General features: G+C 36.3%; 1 protein-coding gene across 1 annotated transcript; it reads left to right on the forward strand.

Annotated features, from left to right (window-relative positions):
- The first annotated feature begins 8,978 nt into the window (after positions 1-8,978).
- LOC137742243 (uncharacterized) lies at positions 8,979-11,305 on the forward strand. The gene is made up of 5 exons (XM_068482064.1): positions 8,979-9,320; positions 9,412-9,485; positions 10,124-10,253; positions 10,343-10,663; positions 10,762-11,305. The coding sequence occupies exons 1-5, from the start codon at positions 9,204-9,206 to the stop codon at positions 11,032-11,034; spliced, it is 915 nt and encodes a 304-aa protein (XP_068338165.1). The 5' UTR covers positions 8,979-9,203; the 3' UTR covers positions 11,035-11,305.
- Positions 11,306-13,908: the final 2,603 nt, after the last annotated feature.

Raw genomic sequence — 13,908 nt, forward strand, 5'->3', positions numbered from 1 at the left:
AATTATTTTGTATTATTTTATAAATAAAAAAATACTAATATTTTATTGCCTATTGCCAGGGCTATTGAAGTGCAACGATGGAGATGCAAAAGGCTGTTACTGTTCATTAAGGACAATTATTGTTCACTGGGTAGATAGCATATGCCTAGGGGGTTCCTATGCTGGAATTGCTCTTACACTTTTTCTCTCTCTCTTTCTTTCTCTATCGACGTAACCTTTCTCCCTCATTTCTGAAACCTCTCTCTCTCTCTTTAATCTCTCTCATTCTCTTTCTACAACTCCAAAAGCTCTCATCCTTCCTCTTTTTCGAAACCGAAGCAAATCAAACTAACAAACTCTAAAATCTCAATCCCCTGGATGAGAGGAACTCGAATATATCCTTACATACATCATCATAGCACCATTTGGGTAATCCACCATTGAAGCCGAGAGCTTCAAGCTTCCATTGCTCAAACCCAGGGGAGATTATTGCCCTACTTCACCAAAAAATGAAAAGTATGACTACCCTTATTTTGATCTTCTCCATTTTTACTCTGCCCAACTTTCTGACCAATACGGAAGCAGATTATCTCTACCACATCTGCCTAAATACCACTACCTTCACCCCAAACTCCACCTTCCAATCCAACGTCAACCACCTCCTCTCCACCCTCTCCTCCAACGCCAACTGCTCCACCAGCTTCTACAACACCATAGTCTAAACCCCAAACAACGCTGTGTATGGCCTCTTCCTCTGCCGCGACGACGTCATGGGCACCAACGCTTTACATTTTTTTTAAATTTTTATTAATTTTTTACATTTTTATTAATATTTTATATTTTATTAACTTTATATTGTGGTTGATGTTGCCCTGACCTCAGCCTTGCGTCAGGTTACCTTCGGGCTCTCGGGTTGGCAACTCCTGCCAGGCTTCTCCCTTGGGCTCACTCAGGCTCCATCGCCAGCACACGCTGGACCAAGTCCCTCTGGCTATCTAGCCCTGTTCCAATGTCAGTCCACCAGGCAATAGCCCATAGTGGACGTGCTCTAAATACTCCTTCAATATAGCCAACCAACTGTACGAATCGTTGCTGGAAAATCAGGGTAACTTGATTTTCATGAATATGGGCCTAGTTGAAGTGGATGGTGGACCAGTATAGGTGGATGACTGCTGGTGGAAGGGAAATAATGTGGGTGGAGATTAGGCCGAAGGGTGGTGGTGGTGGATGTCGAGAATTGAGGTGACACCTAAGGGTGGCTTGTAAATGGTGGAAGAGAATACGGTATGGGTGGAGATCTGGAATACTGAGAAGTGCATGTAGGAAGAGGGACAACGGGTGAGGGATGGGAGGGGTACATTAAAGAGTGGACGCTGGTCCAATTAGAATCTAGAGAGAGCCGATTGGAATTTAGGAAACATAGGTCGTCGCATGCGGCAAGCAGGATGAATGAAGCTTTTCCATCACGTGGGATTGAAGGAGTCTGATGTTAGCTAAAGAGGCCTGAATCTCCGTCAAGTGGGACTTGAAGGTTTCCCGACAAGTTGCCAACATCGAAACGGAATCGTGAAACCCATTAAATTGTTGGAGGATTTGGTGATGCTGGTACTCTAGCCCCAGATCGGCCTTCATAACGTCAGCCACCACCGCATGAGGCTTTGCTTTTACCCATGGATAACAATACCTAGACTCTAATACGAGATGATAGGGACCAACAAAAAGAGAAAGCTTCATAAGAGGAAAAGGAAAAAAAGATAAAGGCTAAAACATTTTGATTTCATTCATACTTTCCCAAATGATGAAAGTTAGTTCTTATACAACCTTAGAGAAAGAGTGCGCACAATTGAGACACGTCACAACTCTCAAACCGTTAAATGATGCAAACTCTTACAAATGAAGTGACAATAATGCCATAAGGAAAAACATCTAACTACCTAATGGACCAAAAGTCCTAACAAGATAAGAAATCGTTTGCTTATATTCTCTTCTTCTTTTTTTTTCCTTTTTTTTTTTTTTTTGTTATTATAAACAAATGGGCTAAGGTTAAGGCCTTGTAGGCCTAGATGGAATGATGGATAGAAGAAGAAATCCGATGGTTGGGTGTTTTTCTCCTCCATTTGAAATGGTCAAGGATGATTTACTCCTCTCTACGAAAACGAACATGTGTCACTTTTAATTGGTGACAACAAGTGCTAGTTGATTACTCTCTGATACCTAAGTTAGATTTCTATCAAATTGGAGACGGAAAATATTCAAGAAGTAGCTCGGGGTTGCAAGAGTGTTGGTTGTGCGAGAGGGGTTGGTTGACTCTCTCGCGAGGCTCAGGCTTATGGGGCCACTAAATCATCTATTTTAGCATGCCGTTGACCTAGATTGTCGCCTTAACCATCTCTAACCTATTAGCTATGATTTTAGCATAAAATATAAGTAACAAAAAAAAAAAAAAGCCAAGTAAACTAGGAAAAGTTCCTCATTAAAAAAAGTCGACGAGCTCGGTTAGCTTGTTCTATCAGTCGTATCTTGATCTCAAACACACAAAGCATCCAGATGGGTTAGGATGCACCAACTGACTAATCACTGATTTGATCACTTCAGAGTTCGTGACCAGCCGCTAACTTCAACTTGGGAACTTGATTGCGAGGTAATTTTCCCGACATTAACATTTCCCAAAAATTTAAACCAAAGAAAATGAATGAATGACATGAAAAGTTGGAACTTTAGAAAAACTTGGGTTGACATCAGCTTATCCAAGTTTAATTGATGTTTCCATTATCATTATTCTCTTCATCTTGTCAAAAGTTTTCCTTGAAAGTCTTGAACAGTTTTGCCTTCAATATTGATCAACATCAATTAGAATTTAGAATGGTGATGGGTGAGCCTGTCAGTGACAGTGAGTTTAAACATGGTGTAATTTTATAATCTTAATTTTCCTGCCGACAAATCTACCGCGGCCACCAGGGCCCCACCACAATTAGGAGCAGAAACTTTGTTAATTAGCAGATTGACAAATCATGTTTAGCTATCTTGTTAGTCTCACAAAAAATCATATCATTTTCTTCCCTCTGGGACGGAATGATAATCAGCAATCGTGCACTTTAATGGATCACTATAACACCGTATTGCTATTTACTTTTAATTTTTGTTTGCCAATTTGGTAATCATAATAATAACCGCAATTGAAGGGCTTATAAACTTATAACACATGCTGCCCAAACCCTCACAAAATGGAATCCTAAAGCACTTGCATCCTGTAACAGTACTAATTTGTAACTGTTATAGGTCATAATTGTGGTTTGAGTCATGATTTGTATAATAATAAAAAAAAATTTACGTGATGTTATTATTTTTCTTAAATTATAACATGTGTATTTTTTTTTTTAATAATATACTCTAAAAATGAGATTCACTCAATAATGACATTCACTCATATAGTAACACGTAAAATGATACATCATGTGCAATTGTGTTCTTGTACAAGTGAAAATTTCTAGAAGAGTTGGACTAAGCTACACGATAGGGCCTTCCATAAAAGTTTGATTTCAACACCTAAAGAGAGTTGAACAAATTTATCATAGTACCACTAGACCGTAGTACTAACAGTGTGGATAAAATCATAGTTAGACGCATTACATTTCAAATAATGAGTAGCTTTGTTGGAGAATATACAATCTCACTTTGGAGAATTGACAAAATAAATTACAAGACTTAGCTCAAATCTCGTAACCGCTTGGCGTAAACATAAATCGTTGTATTCAAATAAAAAAAGAAAAATTAACATGAAATAGCAATGGCGGTTTGCCAGGGCAGTGAACAATCACTACTAAAAGTTTTTCACCTATCCTAATTGTCCAATTAAATTGCACGAGGGGGTCACTAGTATTCATGAAATTAATATACTACTATATTTTTAAATACAGTGATGGGCGGCTTTCATCTTATGATCAATGTATGTTACTTCTCAACTAATGATCATGATTACAGGTGACACATAAATAACAACACATAGTATTATTTAATGAAAAAGACCAAATAATAAACCTTAGTAACATTTTTAAGAAACCCTCAACGTCGTATCAATATTTTTTTTTTTTTTGGGTATGGTATGTTCCAAGTTATATAGCATAGCAATGGGGGACATTATTATTATTTTTCTCACTTAGTTGGGTCCATATTTAAAATTCCTTCTTTCAACTGCACCTTTAACTTGGTAATGATGAATGCAAGATACATGCATGCATCCCCCAACCCTATGACAAGATGATAAGTAAAATTTCCAACAAATATGCATTGCCATTGTTCTTGTTTGTTTCTTGGGGAATAGCTAAATACTCAACTACCTCTTGGGTACATGTCTAGTGAAGCTAATTAATTAGCTTAAAAGTGCTTTGGCTTTGTCACCAAATCTAAGAAGTACTCAATCACTTATTAAGCATATGCACCTAAAATCACTTATCAACATCAATGGCAGATTTATGAATGTTTTTTTCCGAGATGCGAGATAAACAAGCTCGGGAGAAGGAAAAGATTTGAAATTTTCGAAGCATTTCAATAAACAGTACTTACTCCCAACTTATGTGCTTTTTCCTCCAACTTTAGATGAGTTATTAGACAAATCAATGGAAAAATATAGTCACTGACGAAGGCACAGAAGGACCAGAGTGGTTCTAAGTCTATCTTAACTTGAAAAAATAAGATTAGTATTACACCTATTTCCATTGCTTTGCAACCCTTCTCAACACTCGTTATCTCTATTTTAATTCAACAGATCCCATCCTAAAATTAAGTACAATATTTTAAATGGTAATTTATCACAAATCAATAACCTTTAACTCAAAACCCAACTTGCAAATTTATTGAATAAACAACAATATGGTTTATAAAACTCTATTATCCTCTATAGGGTTTGTAAATTTTTTGGTAATTAGCTCTATTGAGTTTTATAATTATTTTAATATTATAGATGATCTCATGCAATGGTTTCAAAATATGATAACTTGACGAGAATAAATAAAATTATCTATGCATTTGTTAATTTTGATTACTTAATTATTTGGATATATATTATGAGGTTTTGCTTTAGTAATTTTGTAAATACTATTCTTCTTTTATACTTGTATAAGACTCATCTTCACATGAAATTTTGACTCCGCCGCTTAATATAAATAGAAAAGAAAACAAGAGAGAGATGATGAAAAAAAAATGTACATCAACTTGCTTGGGCATGTGGTTGATGGCTACAAAGGGGCAGGCCAATGGCCTTAATCATGAACACTTGCCCCTTTTTGGTCTTGCAAGTGTAAGGACCACAAAACAAGGAGATTTTAGTAACATCACAATTTAAAATGACTAAATCCGCCTAACGGGTGCCTAGGGAAAAATTGATGCCAACGTATAACTTTACTATCAAGCCTTATTATAATGTCTAATAATCTAACCTTATGAACAGAAATTCGAACTTTATATTACAAAAAAAACCCATACTATCTGACGCAAGATGTACTCAAGGAAGCTCCAACGTTATTCTTTGTCTAGAAAAAACTAGCACTCTATAATTCTCTTGGACGAAGGAGAGAGTAAAACTCAAGTTTGATTGATGACATGAATAATTACTAACCCTACCTCAAGAAGGTGTATTTGCACGTTCAAACCACAAACCCAAACCTTAAAGGGACTTAAGGTTCAAATAGGAAAGAAAACAAACAATTATCAAAGTTTCAAAAGTATCGCTAAAACTTAAAGCACAGTTTTGGGACAGTGAATGAAGATTTTTGCCCAAAATTGCCCTTATGTCACAAGCAAAACTGGTGTGACTTGTCCTTGCGTCGTGCTCTTTGAACGACATATTGTAAGCCTTATTTTGTCATCAACGACCAAACTTGCACTTCGCTAGTCTTGTTGCCACTTTTGTGTCTTCTGAGTTGACATTCAATCATCTTTGCCATATGTTCTACATCACTATCTTGCACAACTAATTGAAAAGAAAAAAAGAAAAAAAATAGTTATATTGTCGATTTCACATAGAATTTTGTACATCATTGACAATTTCTCCCATAAACTTTTGTTCTGGCTAATTTCCCGCCTTAACTATTATTGATGGTCAATTTCCCCTACCTTAATTTTGTTTTTGTTATTTTCCTTTCTTTGTTAGGTTCTCTCCAATCACAAAGACAAATAGGAAATAACTTTAGTGAGATTATATACGCTAAAGTTATAGTTCTCTTTTGTATGCCTATTATTTCAAATAATAAAAGGAATTGTTGATGTTGTCCTGAGAACGTAATTTACGTAGATACATTTGTAAAATCTCGTAAATATTATGTTTTATTTATTTTATATACTACACATATATTATCTATTTTACACAAAAAAAAGAAAAAAAAAAGAAAAGGAATTCTCGTGCGAAAGAGAAACTGGGTGAAAGAGCAGAGAGATGCGAGAAGCTTAGCGTACACGTGAAACAGTGGCTGGCTGGCAATATACACGTGACATTGCCCCACGAATGAGAATAAGATTTTGCACTTGTGTTCTGGGTCACGCACTCACAATTCACATGGAGAGAGGAGACCTCAAAATCATGCATTTTTTCTTGGGTCTTGGAGAACTAGTGGCAAAAAGAGCATATCCTTAAAGTCACAGTTCAACCAATATTGTTCAACAAGCTTTTTGACTTGTTTACATATCCTACGAACATGCATATAGAGCTCACCACGATTTCATGGAAAAGAAAATATTATTGGTTGAGATATCTTTTACTTTTGTATGTGTAACACTAATTATGTGGTCACGTCAATAATGAGTAGTAATGCAATTTGGGTTCGGTTAACAGGACTCCACTTATGCCCAACTTGATTTCAAACCTGAACAAGCAGGTTAGAATGAAATGAAAACTCTCCCAAACCCATTACGACCTTAACCTAATTATTTATTGGATTGGGTTAGATTGATGCTTTGTTTGTTCATGTCAACCTAAACCCAACCCAATTTCTAGCCCGAATTGCTCATGTACATATTACATGTCCCACTTTATATTATATAAGCTAGACACAAGTTTGGGAGGGTTATACTTTAAGTTTGTTGTTTGGTTTTCATTTGAACAATGAACAATTATAATGATTTTACGTTTCTTTTGGTTAAAATGTTGGTATTGTTTGTGTAAAATTGAATTTTAAATATTTTGACGTTATTTGATTCAAAATTTGAGATTTATCTTATAAAATAAGGTGTTACAAGATTGAGATTAATAAAGTTGAGTAAACCTGAACCCAACCCAAGTAAGTCTGAACTGAATTTAGACCCAAACTCGAATAAACCTGCATAAACTTGAGTCCAGCCCAAACCTGAATTAATAAGGTTAGGGTTGGGACCGTTGGGTTGACTATTTAACCTGCCAAATCCCGTCAAGTTGCACCCCTAATAATGAGTGCGATAGACATAAGAAATTATATTTGTGATTGTATTACATATTCTCTCATTTTTAAGAAGAATACAGAAGTATAGCATTCTAGTTGCACACATGATCCGTGACATTATCCTTCTAAGTTCGCTAATATGATATCAAGTGACACATAAATTGAAGAATAATAAATAAATAAAAATGGTGTGCATGTTTAAAATACGAGTTTGACATAAAGAGACTTCAAGCTGAAACAAACTCGTGTAGAGATGGTGCAACTTACTTAGGCTAAAAACGAGTCTAAATTATTAACCAAGAAAACTGTAACAACAATTTTTATGGATCACAAATCAATATTGTTCAAACCACATCTACGTGCACAGAGCAAAAATTCGTTTAAAAGTATTTTTAAAATGCTTGAAAGTTTTTTTGTGAAATTATTTTTAGATTCTAAAAGCATTCGAGTGCTTCTTGCGTTATGTATTCTTACATGAAATACTTCAAGTGTTTTTCCAAGAAGAACTTGCATTTTTACTAAAAATTAGTTTAAAAAACAATTTCATTAAAAGTGCTTGCATTCATTTTAAAATGACTGAAAGCTCTTTTGGTGAAATTATTTTTAGGATCCAAAAATACTTGAAGTGTTTCCCGTGTTATGTGCTCCTACATGGAATACTTCAAGTGTTTTTCCAAGATTAACTTGCATTTTTATTAAAGATTTGTTCCAACAGTATTTTCATATAAAAAGTATTTTCATTTATTTTAAAAGCATTTCCAAACGAATCATAAACCCACTTGCCCAAGCCAGCAATGTGCTTTATTGTATAACGTTCTAATGTATCTAGATCATGTTGGGTGGAAAAAATCTATCAAAATCAAAATCATTTTTGTTTTTGTTTTGAACAAATGGTATTATTCATATTAAGGAGGTGAAAGAGTGAACTAAGCCTCATAATGGGTTAACAATAATGTAATTCAAATTTACTTGTAACGAGAATCGAATTTAAAACTTCTCACTTACAAATCAAGATCATATTAGATTCATGAAGTTCCTGAAATCGAGCTTCTAGGCTTTTGCTTTGCTTGTGTTCAATAATTAGATAATGCATTTCAACTTTCAAATCCTTCAGGGACTCTTGGGACGTCATCATCTCTGGATCCGACCGTTGAAAACACTATCTCCTAGACCCACGCGATCAAGGACCGTATTTCAAAATTTCAAAAACCATCCCCCCTCCTTAATCAAACTCATAGAGATTTTTCAATGTGATTAGTATAAAAAATGATACACCACGTGTTACTATATATGTGTTAAAAAAATTAATAATTTAAAAAATAAAATTTCTCTCAATTTATATAAAAACACGTAATGTATCAGTCGTGTTTCGATCATAATGAAAAATTTCTTCAGTTAACTCGTCGGAGGTAACAAGTCAAACGGTCAAACAGTAAAAACACAGGAGGACATTCCGGTAAATTCCTTACAACAGGCGCCGTAATATTAAATTAACCGGCACGTGGCTGGCCCTCCGGCGTCATATATTTCAAACTATTATGCGTATAAATAAGGCGGCCCAAGAAAAAGAATAAAAAAGGAAGTCAGTAGCTCACTCCAAGTCACCTCCTACGCCTACTCTTCTCCCTTCAACTCCACCCTTTCCAAAAAGGCCATTGAAAATACCCACAAACCCCCCCCGCACCCCCAGAGCAGACACACAGGAACGTTCCGGAACGAGGTCAGTTTCGTCATTTCGGGAGAGTGCTCCAGCGATAGTGTTAACTGTGGTAGTGGTGAATCGAACGCTGCGAGAATCCGAAGGCCCCACCCGAAATGGAGAGAAGCACTCCGGTGAGGAAGCCCCACACATCCACCGCGGATCTGCTCACCTGGTCCGAGACTCCGCTGGCTGATTCTCCTCTTCCATCCTCCGCCTCTCGGCCCCACCAGGTGGCATTCCGAATTCCATTTATCTCTCTCTCTCTCTCTCGGTTTGTTCTTTGATTTGTTGATTCATTGTTTTTTTGGGGATTGATCGTAGCCGTCGGATGGGATCAGAAAGGTGGTGTTTGGAGGGCAGGTGACGGACGAGGAGGTCGAGAGCTTGAACAAACGGTCAGATCTGCTTCTTCCTGCTTCTGCTTTCCGCTTTCTCCTTCGCGTTTCACTTTCTGGGTTTTTTATGTTTCAAAATTTTGTTTCTTTGTTCTCGTTTTTGTGGCCATTGGAAGTGGACCTGCAACGGATATTTCTTCTTCAATGCTTATGAATTTGAAAAAAAAAAAAAAAAAAAAATTAAGGAATTATTTCTGGGACCAAATTGATGGTTAAAAAATAATGCTTTTTTTAATTTTTAATTTTTCATTACTTGGATGTTCTATTAGAATTTGACTTGTTATTTTCTAGTAAATTTCCCTTTTTTAGTATGGAAAAAATGAATTTTAAACTTGAAGATTGATTGATCTGTGAGCGATCTACTTTGTTTGGCCCATGAATCCACATAAATATTCAATTTTCCATATTTTGCAAATTTCACCCAAAAAATCTATATGTTTTAGATTATAATCACAGAGATAGTTTTGAATTCATGTATATAAACTTGTTTAATTGATGGGTTTTGTTATTTTTCTAAAACGTTAACTTTGTTTTGTTTCATAAGTTGCGGTGAAAGTTTGAATAACAATATGTAGTGAAAATATATATGATGTCGGAATATGTGAGACCTCTAACATTGTTAACTATGAAATTTCCAGCAAACCTTGTTCGGCGCATAAGATGAAGGAGATCACCGGGAGTGGCATTTTTGCACCGAAAGCAGAAAATGATGCCGCGGAAGCTGATGGTGCGAACCCTACCCTAAAGCCAGGAATTCGAATGTACCAGGTACCGATCAATATGCCGTCAAGTTTTAGATTCGTTATTAAAACACATGTTATTTGCTGAGTTTTTCTTCTGATGGTTGGATATGGCAGCAAGCGGTTGCTGGAATCAGTCATATCTCGTTTGGTGACGAAGAGAGTGTTTCTCCCAAAAAGCCTACCACCATTCCAGAAGTGGCAAAGCAGCGGGAGCTAAGTGGAACCTTGGAAACGGAAGCAGAGAGAGAGGCAAGGCTGAAGAAGCAGCTCTCTGAATCTAAATTCAAGGAGCTTAGTGGCCATGACATATTTGCGCCCCCTCCTGAAATTTTACCCAGGACAACTACCGCTCCTCGTGCTTTGGCCTTGAAGGGAAGCATCGAGATAGGAGAACCTACTTCGCCCAACGGTCGCACGCCTGTTAAGGTTTCTAATGTAAGTGAACTGTGTTACTTGACGCCTAATACGTATCAGTTCCCATTATGTGGTAGTTAATCATCTGACTTCATGTGAATTTGGTTTTTATGCAATAGCCTGGTGGGGGTCAGAGCAATATAATATCCATCGAGGAACCAGCGCCCAAGACAGCCAAGAAGATTTATGACAAGAAGTTTTCCGAACTCTCAGGAAATGATATATTCAAGGGCGATGTTCCTCCTTCGTCAGCTGAAAAACCACTGAGTTCGGCAAAACTACGGGAGATGAGCGGCAGCAACATCTTTGCGGATGGGAAGAAAGAGGCTCGAGACTACTTAGGAGGCGTACGCAAACCCCCAGGTGGAGAGAGTAGCATTGCTTTGGTTTAACATCATGTTAGGTCTAACTTGGTTTATTTTATTTGATCACATGGTGTCTGGTTTTGTTTCGGGCTTTCTCCTAATCGTGGGGAGGATGTGTTACGATATTATTTGACCTTTCTCTTTTGTTCATTGTGAGTTTTGGGAGTTATGTTTTAGGTTAAAACGGGGTCGGCCAGAGCGATGGACTATCTGCTAATTGGGTTGTCTATGTCCATATTCTTCTGTTCTCTCTGTGTTTGTCTTAATGAAGTGCTTGGGCTGTTTTACTGGGTTTTAACTTATGGATTAGCTTTATTGATTACTTGTTTCATTTGGGTACTTTTGCGTTGTTTGTGTTCAAATGCTAGACCATAGGTTTAAATCTTCTCCTACGTCAGAAAGATGAAGTATTCGGAAAAACCGCGTTTGAATGTATCCTGAAATCTGCTTTTGAGCTTGTGTTCTTGAGGAAGGTGGTAAAACTGATGTGAATTAGGTGTTGTAGAGCATCTTGTATGTGTTAAAGTTGCCACCAACTGTGAAACATCTTTCAAGAACGCAACCGGACCGTTTTGAACTGGCCGGCGGCTGCTGTTGTTTAAACTGAGTTTTGCAGCTGTAGCCTTTAGTGGCAGTAGCTGAGCAGCAAAAAGATTATCAGAGTCCTTTTACCATACATTGCCGTTAATTCGGCTTAGAAGTTAGATCAACCCGTTAAATTCGTTTGAATTTTTTAGCGCATACATTATCGTTAAATTTAACTATATATAAATATGATATACGCATTAAAAACAACGATTCACGTTCAAAACTCACAACCATAAGCTGAAATCTCTATTTTCCTCAACTCCACATCTCTATATCCCTCCAAAGAAACAAAACCAAAATTTAGACTAACGAGGACGAAGTGGAATACGTATTTTTGTTGTTGTTGGTTTGAAAAGAGATAAGTGGGCTGCGCTTGATGGGCTAATATAATGAGCCTTCTTTTCTGGTCAGTCTTGGGTCGGGTTGAAGTTCACTGGGGCTGTGCCTCCAAGCGCAAACCATGACGAGGGAAAATGCCGGGTGTGTAGGTGCCGTTTGATTAAAATCGGATGTCATAAACATAAAATAATGTATACATTGTAAGTGTTATAAAATTAAATGGCAATATGGAGAGTAACATAACTTACTCATAAATTTGTGCAAGGTCCGTTCTCTTATTAATGTGGTCCTATAGCTTAGATCAAGATCCATTTCGGATCTGTGTTCGGAGCCTACGGGTTGAGAGATTCGGACCACTCAATTTTAATCATACTGCTCCGATTAGCCCATAACAATGACCCACTTCCCAAAAATGAAAAAATTGAACGTATCAAATATCTCTCTCTCTCTCTCTCTCACACACGATTCAGATTTCTCAATCCACAGACTCTAGACACAGAAATTTAAAGTGAATCTCATTCCCGATAGGTTTTGACTTGAGAGATAAACCTTCTTCCCTATTCAATCTTCAATTTATTATTCCAGTAGTTCTCTGCTTAAAGATGTAAATTGTAATTTACTTTATTAATATCTCTGAATTATTTTGTAATTTTTTTAAAAGATAAAAAAATATTGCAGCAGCCAATAGGGTGAAGCGATTTCGTTGCTTATATTGGGCTCCAATCCAATAGCTAGCACTGACTGCACTGAAAGTTACCTTTTTCTAATTTTGGTATAAGACTTGGCCAGAAAGGAAACGCAGCGCAGGCAGGCAGTAGGAAACAACTGTAATAATTAAAAAGAATTTTCGTAAATAAATCTACTAATTAAGATTAGTTACTTTCTTTTTTCTTCTTCCTACAATATTGCATATTGTAAGAGAATATGACGGCATTTGGTTCGAGATATCTCCTAATGGTAGGCAGTTTGTTATTAGTGGATAACATTAACTTGTGAAGTCGGTGTGAGACTTTTTTTCCCTTCTAGTGGGTTGAATTCCAGAGGAAGGTTTAAATGTAAATGCACACTATTGTACTTATTCATTCATCCTATAGCAAATGGTAAATTGTTTTGGTAGATAGGATATTCATCTTTAACTCACAATAACCAGGTTCGAATGGATTTTGAAACTCCCGAATAAAATTTTTATCGAGACCGATGTAAATGAACTTTATCATTTTGTAGACTTATTCATTTATCCTATTACAAGCAATGAACTACCATGGTGAATGGAATTTTTATTTTTAACCCACTGCATCCCTGCTTTGAACCTTTTGCTTTCTTCTTAATATATAGCTTAGAGTATTCACATTACTTGTAATAAAAAATTATTTATCCAATTAATCAATATCGTACCCACATTACTTGTAATAAAAAAATATTTATCTAATTAATAAATATCGTACCCATTTTAAAAATAAAAAAATAATTCAGATTTGGAAACGAAATGAAGTTTGGATTAAGTTAAAAAGAAACAATAACAAACCGAACTTTTAGGCGACAGAAAATCAAGCTGAATTTGTTAGAACAGTTATAGAACCTTGTTTACAAAGCAGATATTGTTTATTAAAAAGATCAAATATTTAAAAACTTGATTAAGTAAGGAACAATAATAATTAATTATCCGTTTAACATGAAATAAAATTAAAATTTTTTTTTCCAAGCCCTGAAAATTAAAACAAAATAGACTGAAAAATAGCCTTTGCCTAGTTCCTAGTCAGACTTCTCTCTCCTCTCTCTCTCTCTCTATCTGCTTTTTATTCTGAGCTGTTGTGGGCAGTGAGTGCTGTAGTGCGACTCTTCATTTTAATGGCGTGAGTGTGTGAGGCGGTCGCAGACTGTACTATCACATACACTCACAGAAAAACCCAAAATTCAAAACCCTCTCTCTCTCTCTCTCTAGAAACCCCCATTGCCGAAAATCCAATCCCCAAA

Source organism: Pyrus communis, chromosome 1, assembly GCF_963583255.1.
Source record: "Pyrus communis chromosome 1, drPyrComm1.1, whole genome shotgun sequence".
Lineage (NCBI taxonomy): Eukaryota > Viridiplantae > Streptophyta > Magnoliopsida > Rosales > Rosaceae > Pyrus > Pyrus communis.